This window comes from Mauremys reevesii, linkage group 7 (genome assembly GCF_016161935.1).
Source record: "Mauremys reevesii isolate NIE-2019 linkage group 7, ASM1616193v1, whole genome shotgun sequence".
Lineage (NCBI taxonomy): Eukaryota > Metazoa > Chordata > Testudines > Geoemydidae > Mauremys > Mauremys reevesii.
The window spans coordinates 72,534,383-72,550,173 of NC_052629.1; the positions used below are offsets into that span (position 1 = coordinate 72,534,383).

General features: G+C 45.2%; 2 protein-coding genes across 18 annotated transcripts in view; both read left to right on the forward strand.

Moving 5' to 3' along the window:
- The window catches only part of USP54 (ubiquitin specific peptidase 54), a 257,870-nt gene that overhangs the window by 158,405 nt on the left and 83,674 nt on the right, over positions 1-15,791 (forward strand). For all 17 annotated transcript variants that reach the window (XM_039546273.1, XM_039546285.1, XM_039546286.1 and 14 more), the window contains 3 exons: positions 5,544-5,657; positions 6,170-6,252; positions 9,195-9,300. In XM_039546273.1, coding sequence (XP_039402207.1) covers positions 5,544-5,657; positions 6,170-6,252; positions 9,195-9,300 — 303 coding nt within the window. The remainder of the gene's footprint in view (positions 1-5,543; positions 5,658-6,169; positions 6,253-9,194; positions 9,301-15,791) is intronic.
- On the forward strand, positions 702-2,186 carry LOC120408999 (zinc finger and SCAN domain-containing protein 29-like). Its single transcript, XM_039546291.1, has 2 exons — positions 702-1,191; positions 1,861-2,186. Exons 1-2 carry the CDS (start codon positions 807-809, stop codon positions 1,989-1,991), a joined length of 516 nt encoding a protein of 171 aa, XP_039402225.1. The 5' UTR covers positions 702-806; the 3' UTR covers positions 1,992-2,186.

Sequence of the window (15,791 nt, forward strand, 5' to 3'; positions counted from 1 at the left end):
CCTAGCTACCACTCTGCAGGAGGTGGATTACCTACACTGAGGGGAGAGTCCTTCCCATCACCCTAGGCGGTATCTACACTGAAGAGCTACAGCAACACAGCTGTGCTGCTGTAGCATTAAAGTGTAGGCAAGCTCTTGGTTGACAGAAGAGTTCTTCTGCTGACATAGCTACTGCATCTTGGAGAGGCAGATTTACTATATCAATGGGAAAAACTTCTTTCGATGTAGGAAGCACCTACAGTATGGTGCTACAGCGGCACAACTGCAGCACCGTAGCTGTAATGTAGTGTAGGGCATGGCTACACTTGCGAGTTAGAGCACATTAAAGCAGCCCAGTGTGCTCTTACTCATGACGCGTCCACACTGGCAAGGCATGTAAAGCACTCTGACTCTGCGGCTAGAGCGCTCCTGGTACTCCACCTCGGCGAGTGGAATAACGTTTGATGCACCCCTGATGGAACGCCGTGACTCTGATCGGCCTCCAGAAGTGTCCCACAATGCCTGTTCTAGCCACTCCGGTCATCACTTTGAACTCTACTGCCCTACCGTCAGGTCACCAACTGTCAGACCCACCCTTTAAATTCTCTGGGAATTTTGAAAATCCCCTTCCTGTTTGCTCAGCCAGGCGTGGAGTGCTCTCAGCAAATTTTTCCAGGTGACCATGCCTCCACGCCCCAGACAATCCCCAGTATGGAGCAATAGCGAGGTGCTGGACCTCATCAGTGTTTGGGGGGGAGGAAGCTGTCCAGTCCCAGCTGTGCTCCAGCCATAGGAATTACGATACCTTCAGGCAGATATCAAGAGACATGATGGAACAGGGCCATGACCGGGACACCCTGCAGTGTAGGGTTAAAGTGAAGGAGCTGTGGAATTCCTACCGCAAAGCCCTTGAAGCAAACAGCTGCTCCGGTACTGCCCCCACAACCTGCCATTTTTACAAAGAACTGGACGCGATACTTGAGGGCGACCCCATCTCCATTCTGAGTACCACCATGGACACTGCAGAGCCCAGTCCAACAAGGCAGGAGGAGGAGGAGGAGGAGCAAAGCAGGAGCGAGGGTGCCGAGGAGGAGGAAGAAACCCCGGCATCCCTAGATGCATGCAGCCAGGAACTGTTCTCAAGCCAGGCGGAAGGTAGCCAGTTGCGGTGGCCGGTGCTTGGGGAAGGACCAACACCAAAGGAGGCTCCCGGTAAGCGGCTTTTATTTTGGGAAGGAAGTTATTCAGTGCGGGCCCTTGGGGCGAGGAGGGTTAGGGCTGCATGCATGCCTAGATGCGGAATAGGGCGTTGATGTGCTCTCTCATATCGCGGTAATCGGCCTCAGTGATCTCTTCAAAGCTCTCAGCCAGAACTTGGGCAATGTGCTTGCACAGGTTTCGTGGGGCCACTGTGGTCCTTGTCCCAGTAAGGCTAACATGTCTGCGCCACTGTGCCGTGAGGGGTGGGGGGGGACCATTGTTGCACACATGCAAGCTGCATATGGGCCAGGGTGGAAGCCACATTGTAGTAGAAGACCCTCCCTTGCTTCCCAGGTTACCCTCAGCTGCGAGATCTATTCCAGGGCGAACACCTGTGGAAAATGTGGGGACAGTGTTCTGTATAGGGGCCCCCTGAAGCAGTTGGATCTCCCCAAGGCACAGAAACCCAGAGGACAGTACAGCCATGAAAGAATCAGTCCTCCTTGACCCTGTGCTTACTCACCATTTTGGGGCTCCTGCGGGTTATGTGCACTCGCTTTGGGACTGACAAATTATGCTATTGTGTAGACTGTGCTTGCCCTCCTTAAGTACGGGGGAATCATTGTTCTGTCTGGTGTGGACAATGCTGCCTCTGTTAAGTGTTGCATTTTGCCTTTACAGATGCAATCTTGAGATCTCCGCCATCCATGTTATCACCAGCTAAGAGGCTGCAAAGAATCAGGAAGAGGCCATGTAGAAGCCAAGAGGACATGCTGCATGAAGTCATGCAGCAGTCCCTTAATGAAAATTAAAAAGTGCAGGTGTGGAGGGAGAGTGAAAAGTGGGTCAGCCAGCAAAATGCGGATTGCCGGCACCAAAGCAGAGTGGCTGATAAGCATCATGGAGCACCAAGCGGACTCGATCCAGGCGCTCGTAGCCATGCAGGCGGAGCACTACCGCCCCTGCCCCCCCTTGCAGCCCTTGGCCCAAAACTCTTTCCCTTGTGTTCCCATGTCATCTCCAACCCACTTTCCCCAACGTCTGGGTTCTTATCGCCACCAGCTGCCTCCAACACCTGTAGCTTCACCACCCAGCCCTGAAAACTACGACGCTTACCCACTGCACTCATCCCCCATCACCATGCAGTATATCCAGCCTGAAGTGCAGCACTCGTTGCACAGCACTCCAAACAGGAAGGCTGAGTATGATAACAAGACATATGCAAACCTGTGATTGTACTGTTCTGCACCCCACCCCCTTGCCCTTTTGTGTTTCCCAAGCAGTTGTTTCTTTTCAATAAATGCATTTTCTTTTCATTAAATGGATTTTTTTGCTTTGAAAACATTTTTTATTATTGCATAATGTAAGATTTACCTTAGCCCAGGAAAGCAACAGACACTGCAAGGAACACAGATTCCTACTAACTTTGGAACCACTGCACTTCACTCTCGTGCAGGGCACCAGACATTACTGGCGGCTTTCAGCCTCAAATTACTCCCTCAAGGCATCCCTAATCCTTGCAGCCCCGCGCAGGAGCCCCTCTAATAGCCCTGCTCTCTGGCTGTTCAAATTCAGCCTCCAGGTGTTGAACATGCCTGAGTGAATCTTTCACCCTTCCCTTCACAAATGTTATGGAGGGTACAGCACATGGATATAACCGTGGGGATGCTGTTATCAGCCAGGTCCAGCTTCCCATACAGAGAGCGCCAGCGGCCCTTTCAATGGCCAAAAGCACACTCCACAGTCATTCTGCACCGGCTCAGCCTGTTGTTGAACCGCTCCTTGCTGCTGTCAAGGCTCCCTGTGTAGGATTTCATGAGCCATGGCATTAAAGGGTAAGTGGGATCTCCAAGGATCACAATGGACATTTCAACTTCCCCTATGGTGATCTTCTGGTCTGGGAAAAAAGTCCAGGCCTGCAGCTTCCTGAACAGGCCAGTGTTCCGAAAGATGCGTGCGTCATGCGCCTTTCTAGGCCAGCCTGCATTAATGTCAATGAAACGCCCACAGTGATCCACAAGCGCCTGAAGAACCATAGAGAAATAGCCCTTCCGATTAATGTACTCAGAGGCTAGGTGGGCTGGTGCCAGAATTGGAATATGCGTCCCATCTATTTCCCCTCCGCAGTTAGGGAAACCCATTTGTGCAAAGCCAGCCACAATGTCATGCACGTTACCCAGAGTCACGGTTCTTCTGAGCATGATGCAATTAATGGCCCTGTAAACTTGCATCAACACGATTCCAGCAATCAACTTTCCCACTCCAAACTGGTTAGCAATCGATCAGTAACTGTCTGGAGTTGCCAGCTTCCAGATTGCAATAGCCATGCGCTTCTCCACCATCAGAGCAGCTCTCAATCTCGTGTCCTTGCATCGCAGGGTGGGGGCGAGCCCCTCACACAGTCCCATGAAAGTGGCTTTTCTCATGCGAAAGTCTGCAGCCACTGCTCGTCATCCCAGACTTGCACGACGATGTGATCCCACCACTCAGTGCTTGATTCCCGAGCCCAAAAGCGCCGTTCCACAGTGGTGAGCATGTTCATGAATGCCACAAGCAATCACATGTCGTATGCGTTACTAGAGTCGATATCATCGTCTGAGTCCTCACTGTCACTTTGGATCTTAAGGAGTAACCCGCAGACTGAAAGGGAAGACAGAGCGTGCAGTAAAAAAAAAGTTGAAAGATGGTGCCAATTGTGGATGGAAGCAGAGGGATTGCTGGGATGCGAACCGATGTGTCATGGGGTGTTGGGACAGGACCCAGAATGCCCCCCCACCCCTTCCCACAAGCCACGGCACCAGAATGGGAAGAGATGCTTTGTGGGATAGCTGCCCACAATGCACCGCTCCCAATGCCACTGCAAGTGCTGCAAATGTGGACATGGCAGTGCGCTTACAGCTGTCAATGTGGACAGACTGCAGCACTTTCCCTACTGCGCTCTACGAAGGCTGATTTAACTCAAAGTGCTCTACATTTGCAAGTGTAGCCATGCCCGTAGACATACCCTTATGCTGCAATAAGGGTGTCCACATTGATGCTGATGTCAGTTTAACTATACTGGTGTAATTATAGTAGTATAACTGATAAAACTTTCCTGTGTGGACAAGCCCTAGGGCAGACATCACTCCATTGCTTTGCACTCAGTTAACTTTTTCAAGGTTTTCTTTGCAACCGTAAGGACTAGAGACTTAGGCTATGTCTACACTGCGCACCTTACAACGGCGTGGCTGTGCCACTACAGCCGTGCCATTGTTAGGTACACAGTGTAGCTGCTTTTTATCTCCAGGAGAGAGCTCTCCTGATGAGAAACTAAAACCACCCCCAATGAGCGGTGGTAGAGCGTTTCCCACTGACAAAGTGGTGTCCACACCGGCACTTTTCAGCATTAAAACTTTTGTCGTTCGGGGGTGGGAGGGTGTTTTTTCACACCCTTGAGGGACAAAAGTTTTAGTGATGAAAGTGCAGTGTAGACATAAACTTGCCTTTGGGGTTGAGGGGAAATGAATGCTTAGTTTCTGCAGCACAAAATGGCAGCCTGAATTGGGGAGTCTGTGCCTAATGCTTAATCTGTGCCCAGATACCGAGTCCCCTGTGGCCTTTTTTCTGTCTGTCCAAGTTAGTCAAGTTAAATAGTTAAAACAATATTAATAGAGGTATCTGTGGCCTTCTTACCATAAATCCATGTTGACATATTGGGAGGGATCCTGAAACAAGAGCTTCTAGGATGCAGAGATCGGAGGGAGTTGTCTGAAATGACCTCTAGGTATCAGTGCTCGTCAGACAGATTGTGTTCAGTACTCCTGCTTCTTGCAGAATTTCATCTGTCTCTCCATTAGTTGTCTAGCTCTTTGTTCATGTAATAAAGTTCCCCTTCATACAGAGTTTTGGGTGCATAGTGTAAAATCCATTGATTATACAATAATTAATAAGGGTTACTCCAGGATCATGAGCCTGCAGTTAGGTGGTTGTTTTCCAGTGTCAGCCCACTGTTTAAACACCACAGAGCTGCTGTGTCCATTGCACTTAAGCCAAACCCACTGACATTTGAGAATTTGTCAGAACAAATAATGATAGAACCTTCAGATAGGCTAGTAAATAAATAAAAAGGTTAATTGGTGTAGCATTCCAGATAACGTACACGGTAGCTATTTTGTTTAATATCAATGAAATACCAATCTCTTTAGTTCCTAAATGAATTTAGAATGTTGGCAAGAGCACGCCATCCTATTGTAAAATGTCACTTTTAACACAGCATTATTTATTTTAGTATTTCTGAGGTACTGGAGTGAATTATGTGTAATTCATTTTTGTTTGTATACATTACAAATGATCAACTTTTCACTTTTTTCCTCCTTTCGGGATAGGAGAATCTCTTGATGCGGATTCATTTTCACATTGCGGATGAGTCAAAAGAGGACATCTGCACTGCTCAGCACTGCATTTCTCACCAGAAGTTTGCAATGACCTTGTTTGAACAGGTGAGATAGTGGTATCTTTTTACACAAAACACCCACTCCCCATTTAGGTTTAGTTCCTGAGAAATCTAGCATCATGTCTGAAGAAATGTCAGACATTCACAGCTAGGATGGCCACCCATCTGGTTTTTACCTGGATAGTTTAGTTTTTGGCTTCTGTGTCCGGGTGCCATTTAGGGTTGCCAGGTGTCCAGTTTTTGGGGACCTGGCAACCCTAATTTATTCCGGGGCGGGGGGACGCACTGGGTCTTTAACCCATGCCAGTCCCTGCTCAGCTGGGACTGCCTCCTACCTGCAGCCAGGCTCCTTGACAGGATCCAGCAAGTGACATAAGGATGGGGGAGAGGAGAGCATGACAAAGGTGGAGCCTGGCAGGGGGAAGAGGTGCATGGGGGCAGGCCCTTGGTGTTTCGTTTACCAGCAGTTAGAAAGGTGGCAACCCTAGGCACAGTAATACGTGACATGGACTCATCAGTTTAGCCTTCTCATGGTATTACTTTCCATTCCTGTTTTAGTGTGTCTGTACTAGCTGTGGTGCCACTTCTGACCCTCTGCCTTTTATCCAGATGGTACATTACATCTCCACCACTTCACTCTGGTGAGTCTGGGGTTTTATATGGAAAAAGAGTTTACCTTGTTTACAGTAGCACCTTGGTCATGGTATTTTTCTCCACTGTCACATAATTCAACATACAGAACATGGCTCATTATTAGTGGAGGCGTAGGATAGCTGTAGGCTGGAACATAAAGCTTCTGTGGGACTGAAGATTAGGATGGAGGGTAGATGTAGATCAAGAATTTAGGTGCATTGACAGAGCTGTAGAGATAGAGGGCTGTTTATGGCAATGAGTTACCTAGAACAGAGAAACAGGTACTTGAAGAGCTGTGTTAAGGACCAAGACTCGAAAGGAATAGTGCTACAGTTCAGGGTGGAAGAACATTGACAGCTGTGGTGCCCAGAACTGGAACAGAAAAGAGTAATGCAGGCCAAGATTGAATTGCACAGGTAGAACTGTGTGATGGGCTGAACTGAAATATCAAAGGGTAGTTCAGGTTCACTTTCATGAGCATTAAACCAATTTTTTAAAATGAGCATTTCTGTGGTTCATATGCATGAAATCCTTCCTGTTGGGTTCTTTCAACACTGTTTCTGCTGCAAAGCTACTTTATCTTGGTTCCTAACAGTATTACAATCTCATTATAGGGCTTTCAGTTTAAACAGAGATTTACCTGTAAAATCCTAGTACCACATTTAGACTAGGATGTATCAATAAATATTTAAATGGAAAACCGAGAGTTACTGTTTTTAACTTTTAGCTTCACACAGCAGCTTCATGCTGTTTCTGCACATGAAGTTAGCTAAGAGCTGTCAGTGTTGAACAGTGGAAGCCTGACTGTCAGGAGCACATAAAACAATCAGTTTTTTAAAAATCCCCCAAATGAGTTTTCTGGCTACATACTCGTTCATTAGCCCATTCATTTATAAGCCGGCCCTAGGTGGTTAGGTAAAAATAGCAAAAACTGTATGACCCTTTCATAAGCCAACCCTAAATTTCAGGGGTTGGCAAACTTTGGCTCCTGGCCCGTTAGAGTAAGCCGCTGGTGGGCCTGGACGTTTTGTTTACCTGGAGCATTCATAGGCACGGAGCCCCTCAGCTCCCAGTGGCCGCAAACTTAGGGGCTGAGGAGCTCCATGTCTCCAGATGCTCCAGGTAATCAAAACAACAATGTATTAGATATTCAATTCAATGATTCCATGGAGTTTAAAATCATCAAATTTTGGTGTAGACCCGTTTATAAGCCAACCCCGCTCTTTGATGCGCCACTTTTTTACCAAAAATATTCAGCTTATGAACAAGTATATATAGTAGTTATTTGATGAACAAATACACTCAAAGCAATATCAGCCATAAGGAAGCCATAAAAAGGGGAAATATCCACTTGTTAAGCCCATAGAAGGTGCACTGAATTGTTAAACACTAGTTTACTTATTCTTCTTAGCCCTCTAGATGAAAACCACTTCACAGATAACCTGCTTAAATAAGTAGACAACGTAAGTTATCAGCATCATTCCTACTTTGGCACGTTCTCTTGGAACCATAAGAAAACACTTTAGACTTAATTCAATCAGAAGTCTTATCCTGAGAGCAAGAAAATAAATTATGTACACATTATTTTATATAATAGAGCTAAAAATCTAGAGGTCCTTAAGTGTTGCTCTTATCCTCTCTTGGCAAATCAGTCACGGTTTAGTGTCATTATGATGCTATAACTTACAGACTTATCCTCTCTTGGCAAATCAGTCACGGTTTAGTGTCATTATGATGCTATAACATACAGACTACAATGAAAAGGAAACTGAATGAATGAATGAATGAATGAATGAAAATAATAGCCAAAAATATTTGCTCCGAATAAATAAAGAAAAAAATGCATCAAGTCTTGACTCCAGCCATCTAACAATTCTGTTGAATACACGTTTAGGAAAATAGCACGTTTTCCTTTCTCCAAATGCTGGTGACACAAATGATTGCCCACAAGAAACTGACCAGAGATGATAAAAGGATGAAGTTACCATCTATTTTCGAAATTCTGATTGAGATGGAAATAAATTAACTGCCCACCTGCTGCCCAGGGTAAAAGCCATGCAGTGGAGGAGTGAAAAGGGATTTGGATAGTGTCTTGAAAATCAGAAATAGCTTCTGTTATGCAAATCAGTGGGGCGAAATTATGATTGATAGTATATCAAAAGGGTTGTGAGCATATGCTGTATTCCCCCTTGTGGCTGCTACCATTTAGGTGAACTTTCTGGCTGACATTGTTTATCTGAATGGTGTTATTAGCTTAAAATATTAATATTTAATGAGATTAAAATTTTAATTTGGGACTGTAGCGTTTCAAGAAACACTATGAACATAAAAATCATGCTGTGTTTATGTACGTTCTTTATGTACTTTTTGCTTATACTAAAACTGTTAACTTTAAAATATAATTTACTTTTTTCCACTAATGCTGTTTGTTTCCTTTTTGCAATCTTTCAACTTGGACAGTGCAATTAAATGTCTGTTTCACTGTTGCTTATAATTTCATCTATAAGATTTCACCTATATACGGTCTTGTGCAACAGCATAGTGCTGCTGTGGTTGGGTTGCAAATTCTGTAGGGAAGCACTTATTTGCTGTAAAAATGTGTTTTAATTGGAAGTTAAATATTCCTTGAAACATTTCTGTTAAGTTTTGTCTTAAAATCTCAAATTTGAGACCAAACTTGAATTGTCTGTCATTTCTCTTTAAACTTCCCATTTTCTTTCTGCAACATAATCACAGAAAATGCACGAATCCACTATTGAAACATGTCTGTTTTACACATTAAAATATTTTCAAAATAAATAAAAATTAATTGCAAAAATAAGCACTTACAATATGATAGCTGTTTTTACTTTCTCAGCTTTCTAATTGTGGCATAAATGCTAAATGAAAATGTTTGTTTATTCAACTTTTTAAATAAACTTTTCTCCTCCATGCTCTCCTCGAACTGAAGCAATCAAGCTATTTGCATGCTGGAGAGACGAGAGAAACCCACTCCGGATATGTTTGGAGAGTTACTACAGAACGCCAGCACCATGGGAGACCTGCGAAACTGTCCGGTGAGTATGCTTAACTTGACTTTTTAACATAAGCAAAAGCCAGAAGAGGGCTAGTAGTGCCTACTGTTATGTGTCTCTGACTACAAAGGGTTTTAAAGATTTAGCTCATCACAATGCTAGAGATGTCAGAGATGGATGGACCGATTTTCTTTGTGGGTAAGACTTCCAGTAGGTTTTATGATCCTTTGGGTAGGGAAAAAAGAAAAGTTGTTATCTGGGCACACTCTTTGACAGCTGGAATTGCTGGGACATAAGTTATGGATCGAGGTCAGAGAAGAAAGCAGACATTGTGAGTAGCAGGAGTTAGAAAATCTCATCCAAAGAAACAAAAATGATAGTCAATCGTGGAAGCAGTTTTCCATTACTGGAGGGCTATTTTATGTTGGAGCACTCTTAGCATATAGCGATCTGACAGGAGAGTGTTGGGGACAACTTCCTGGTGCAACTACTGGAGGAACCAACCAGGGGCCGTGCTCCTCTTGACCTGCTGCTTATAAAGAGAGAAGAATTCTTAGGGGAAGTAGAAGTGGGTGGCAACCTGGGTAGCAGTGACCTTCAGATGGTTGAGTTCAGGATCTTGACAAAAGGAAGAAAGGAGAGTAGCAAAATACGGACCCTGGACTTCAGAAAAGCAGACTTTGACTCCCTTAGGGAACTGATGGGCAGGATCCCTTTGGAGGTTAATATGAGGGGGAAAGGAGTCCAAGAAAGCTGGCTGTATTTTAAAGAAGCCTTATTGAGTGCGCAGGAACAAACCATCCTGATGTGCAGAAAGAATAGCAAATACGGCAGGCAACCAGCTTGGCTTAACAGTGAAATCTTCGGTGATCTTAAACACAAAAAGGAAGCTTACAAGAAGTGGAAACTCGGTCAGATGACTAGTGAGGGGTATAAAAATATTGCTCGAGCATGCAGAGTTGTAATCAGGAAGGCCAAGGCACGATTGGAGTTGCAGCTCGCAAGGGATGTGAAGAGTAACAAGAAGGGTTTCTACAGGTATGTTAGCAACAAGAAAAAGTTCAGGGAAAATGTGGGACCCTTAATGAGTGGGGGAGGCAACCTAGAGACAGAAGATGTGGAAAAAGCTGAAGTACTCAAAGCTTTCTTTGCCTCAGTCTTCACAGACAAGGTCAGCTCCCACACTGCTGTCCTGGGCAACATAGTATGCGGAGGAGGTAAGCAACCCTAATTGGTGAAACAACAGGTTAAGGACTATTTAGAAGAGCTGGACATGCACAAGTCCATGGGTCCAGATCTAGTGCATTCAAGGGTGCTGAGGGAATTGGCTGATGTGATTGCAGAGCCATGGGCCATTATCTTTGAAAACTTGTGGTGATCGGGGGAGGTCCCGGACGATTGGAAAAAGGCAAATATAGTGCCCATCTTTAAAAAGGGGAAGAAGGAGAATCCGGGGAACTACAGACCAGTCAGCCTCACCTCAGTCCCTGGAAAAATCATGGAGCAGGTCCTTAAGGAATCCATTTTGAAGCACTTGGAGGAGAGGAAGGTGATCAGGAACAGTCAACATGGATTCACCAAGGGCAAGTCATGCCTGACCAACCTGATTGTCTTCTGTGATGAGATAACTGGCTCTGTGGCTATGGGGAAAGCAGTGGATGTGATATATCTTGACTTTAGCAAAGCTTTTGATATGGTCTCCCACAGTATTCTTGCCAGCAAGTTAAAAAAAGTGTGGATTGGCTGAATGGACTATAAGGTGGATAGAAAGCTGGCAAGATTGTCGGGCTTAATGGATAGTGATCAATGGCTCCATGTCTAGTTGGCAGCCAGGTATTAAGTGGAGTGCCCCAGAGGTCGATCTTGGGGCCAGTTTTGTTCAACATCTTTATTAATTATCTGGATGATGAGATAGATTTCACCCTCAGCAAGTTCGCAGATAACACTAAGTTGGAGGGAGAGATACACTGGAGGGTAGGGATAGGGTCCAGAGTGACCTAGAAATAATTGGAGGATTGGGGCAAAAGAAATCTGATGAGGTTCAACACGGACTAGTGCAGAGTTCTGCACTTAGGACGGAAGAATCCCATGCACCGCTACAGGCTGGAGACCAACTGGCTAAGCAGCAGTTCTGCAGAAGAGGACCTGGGGATTCCAGTGGATGAGAAGCTGGATATGAGTTGTCAGTTTGCCCTTGTTGCCAAGAAGGCTAACGGCATTTTGGGCTGTATAAGTAGGAGCATTGCCAGCAGATCGAGGGACATGATCATTCCCCTCTATTCAGCATTGGTGAGGCCTCATCTGGAGTACGGTGTCCAGTTTTGTGCCCCACACTACAAGAAGGATGTGGAAAAATTGGAAAGAGTCCAGCGGAGGACAACAAAAATGATTAGGGGGCTGGAGCACATGACTTATGAGGAGAGGCTGAGGGAACTGGGATTATTTAGTCTGCAGAAGAGAAGAATGAGAGGGGATTTGATAGCTGCTTTCAACTACCTGAAAGGGGGTTCCAAAGAGGATGGATCTAGACTATTCTCAGTGGTACCAGATGATAGAACAAGGAGTAATAGTCTCAAGTTGCAGTGGGGGAGGTTTAGGTTGGATATTAGGAAAAACTTTTTCACTAGGCGGGTGGTGAAGCACTGGAATAGGTTACCTAGGGAGGTGGTGGAATCTCCTTCCTTGGAGGTTTTTAAGGTCAGGCTTTACAAAGCCCTGGCTGGGATGATTTAGTTGGGGTTTAGGTCCTGCTTTGAGCAGGGGGTTGGACTAGATGACCTCCTGAGGTTTCTTCCAACCCTAATCGTCTATGATTCTATGATCTTAGGCTTAGGACAGCATTTCCACTATTAACATAATTCTCATGGTGATGCTTTTAGTGAAGCTTACAGCATAATACTAGTATGCTTCACGAGCAACAGATGCATGGGAAGAGATAGGAGTTTACTTCCAGTAGAATTCTTTTGACTTTGCTGTTTTATAACACAGATAGTATAGCTTCCATGTCAGCCATTCTATTCTGTTCATGTCCCTAGGTGCATAGATAAAATTTCATTTCAACTGGGCTCACATGTTTCAGTATAAGGAATGGAACTGTGCTTTTCTCTTGGACCATGTCATTAAAGGGCTTTTGGAGTGGAGAAGGACTAAAAGCATAATTAGGAGTTATGAGAAAAACTGGTATTTAACCTTGTAAAAGCAGTTTTTTGCACATGTCCAGCTAGCCTTCATGTACTGTGCTACCACAAGCCATACAAAAATACAGTTGGATTCTTTTAAGTTCAACATATGGCAGTGAATGAAATTTGAGGATATCTATTTGTTTAGTTCTATAAATGTACACTGTGTTTTGCAGCACAAATGGAGTGAAATTCCTTACCCATAAGAGCTTACAGTCTAAGGCCGTGATCCTGCAAAGACTTAACTTGAAGCACATACAGGGTGAGGACCTGAATTAGTAGCTAGGAGAAGGATGGGCAAACTACTTGATGCATTTCGGTGACTATAAGCCACTGTTGTAAATTATTGCTGCTGTTAAAAATATAGCTTTGTGTAGTCTTGGAATACGAGTCTTGTCAGATCCTCAGTGGAGTTTAGTGGTGAACCTTTGTGAGGAGAAGAAACTGGCATTGATTGTAGCAGGAATTGTAACAACCGCACTAACCAAGGCTGTGTCAGCATTTCCATTCTAACCCTCTGCTTTGCAGTTGCTTATAACTTTCTGAAACGTTCACCTTTCTGACTGAAATTTTCCATGCTTAGTCTCTGCCAAAGGTGAATATCTCCTTTTTGGAAAGTTGGAGTAAAAATCCTCCGGCTCTTTGAGAATGAAAGTAGGTAAATATATAAAAGTTATAATTTAGTAAGAATATAGCCTTTGTGGAAGACAAGAGCCCTTTGATTGATCTGATGTGAATTCTTTGGTTTGACTAAATTGTTTGCTAATCGCTGCTCCTTTCTCTGTTGTTATCCTCACCTTACTTTTTGGCTTTATTTAACGATCTGGGGAGCCATCCTGAGGTGGCTTAGTTAAAAGTAGCACCTCCTGTAATGCAAGAGAGGAATCACTGTATCAGGACTCAACATTCCTTCCTCTCTATCAGAAAGTTATGAATTTAGCTGAGCTCCTTCAGTATAGCTCAGTAGCACTTCAAACAGATGGGAGAAGAGAGGAAGAGAATTGCAGGTAAGGTAATCAGTTGCCCTGAGGGAGGCCACACAAATTCCTGTAGTTAACTTCAGCCACCTGAATGACATTTGGAAAATAGAATATCTGAATATGTGTGTCCTTCTCTCTCCCTAAGATGTAAATATCCCAGATTTCAATGTTTGGAAAAAGGCTTTCCCCCACCCCACCTCCACTACCTTGCTTTTGACTGACTTATTACTAACAGGGCCGGCTCCAGACCCCAGTGCGCCAAGCGCGCGCTTGGGGCGGCATTTTGCTGGCAGGGCGGCAGCCGGCTCTGGCGGACCTTCCGCAGTCATGACTGCGGAGGGTCCACTGGTACTGCGGCTTCGGTGGACCTCCCGCAGGCATGACTGCGGAGGGTTCGCTGGTCCCGCAGCTCAGGTGGACCTCCCGCAGGCATGCCAGCGGATGCTCCACCGGAGCCACAGGACCAGCGGAACCTCCGCAGGCACGTCTGCAAGAGGTCCCCGGAGCCGCGGGACTGGCGACTGCCAGAGCGTGCCCCGTGGTGCGCCGCCCTGCTTGGGGCGGTGGGATTCGTAGAGCCGCCCCTGATTACTAACCCCCAAAAAGATGACTTGAAAACTCAAGCAATGCTCTCTTGAGTTGGTTGGACTGAAAGTTACTGTAGAGAAGCTTGCAAAGAGAATCCTGATGAATTAATCTTATAAAGCAAGCCACCTTTGTAAATTGCTGTTGAGAGGAAGAAGTCCTGTAAGATCTTTCATTCCCTGAATAAAGTGTCAGGCGTGATTAGATCCAGTGATGAAACGGGCCTCTTGGCAATGAGAAGCGTTTTATGAAAAGGGTTTTTTGTCCTAAGAATCTCTGCAAAGCAGCCTAAAGTGACCTGACATTGAGGGTGATGAGGGTGATACAGTGACTCTGGCGAGGCTAAATAGAAAGCTTTTTAATTTTGTATCACTTGTTGGAATTGCAGTCATCATCTCTTATTTTGGATGGGAAACTTTTTTCCAGTATGTTGAAAATGCTCCTGGTCACAACCCGTGTGTGTGTGTGTGTGTGTGTGTGTACTTGCACAAAAAATTATTTTACTATTTATTTATTTAGGAAGTATTAATAGGTTTACAAATCCTTGCCACATAAGTATCAGAAACAAAATGGTAATGATTACAACAGTGAGCTTATGTTTGAAGAGAACATTATACTGGAAAATAGTCATCAAATCTCTATTTAACAGGGTGTTACCATATTACAGAGCATTGATTTTATTAGATTGAGTGAAATCTCTGATTACACATACTCAACACACCAGGTATCTCTATCAAATGTTAATATTTTAAGAAAATTGGACAAGTGTGCTGTTTTATTTTGCAGGTGAATATACTTGTCTGAGTACTGAATAAAAGGTAACCAAATATATTTGTCCTGTCTGTTTTGCTGGGTACATAACTGATGCATTCATTTTTCTGTAACAACCTCCCATATTTTTTGAACCATTCCTCTATGGTTGGACTATTTTTCTTTTTATATAGAAAAGCTATCAGTAGCTGAGCAGCTACTAGCAGATGAGAGATTAATTCTCTATTTTCTTTTGTATGCCTATTGCTTCTAGGAAGCCCAAGAAGGATTACCAAAGAGCCATTTGGTAATAAATATCCAACACTTCGTGATATTTGGTTACAGATTGCATCCCAGTACTCCCTAATGACTGGACATATCCACAATATGTGCCTAAAATCTCTTCTTTCACAGTTTCTCAAATATTTGTCCCTATTCAATCTCTCTCTATTTTTTAAACTGTCTGGTGTGAGGAATTATTTAAACAAAATCTTAAATAAATGTTCTCATTGAGTGATTGCGCATGTCTATTTTACTGCAGGCAGGGGCGGCTCTAGGATTTGTGCCGCCCCAAGCAGGGCGGCACGCCGCGGGGGGCGCTCTGGCGGTCGCCGGTCCCGCAGCTCCGATGGACCTCCTGCAGACGTGCCTGCGGAGGGTCCGCTGGTCCCGCGGCTCCGGTGGACCTCCCGCAGGCACGCCTGCGGATGCTCCACCGAAGCCGCGGGAGCAGCGGACCTTCCGCAGGCATGCCTGCGGGAGGTCCGCCAGAGCCACCTGCCGCCCTACCGCGGGATGCTGCCCCAAGCGCGCGCTTGGCGCGCTGGGGTCTGGAGCCGGCCCTGACTGCAGGTGTCTGTGCGCTCCAGTGCACAATTCGAAAGCTTTTACTCTTAGCAGTACCCATCAGGGCTGCTTCAGCGCCCTCTGCTGTCTTGCATACATCGTGCAGGAATAAAGGGGTGAGCTGCCCCATACTCTGCAGTTCCTTCCTACCACCTGTGATGGCTGTTGGATCTCCCTATCCTTCCTACTTCAA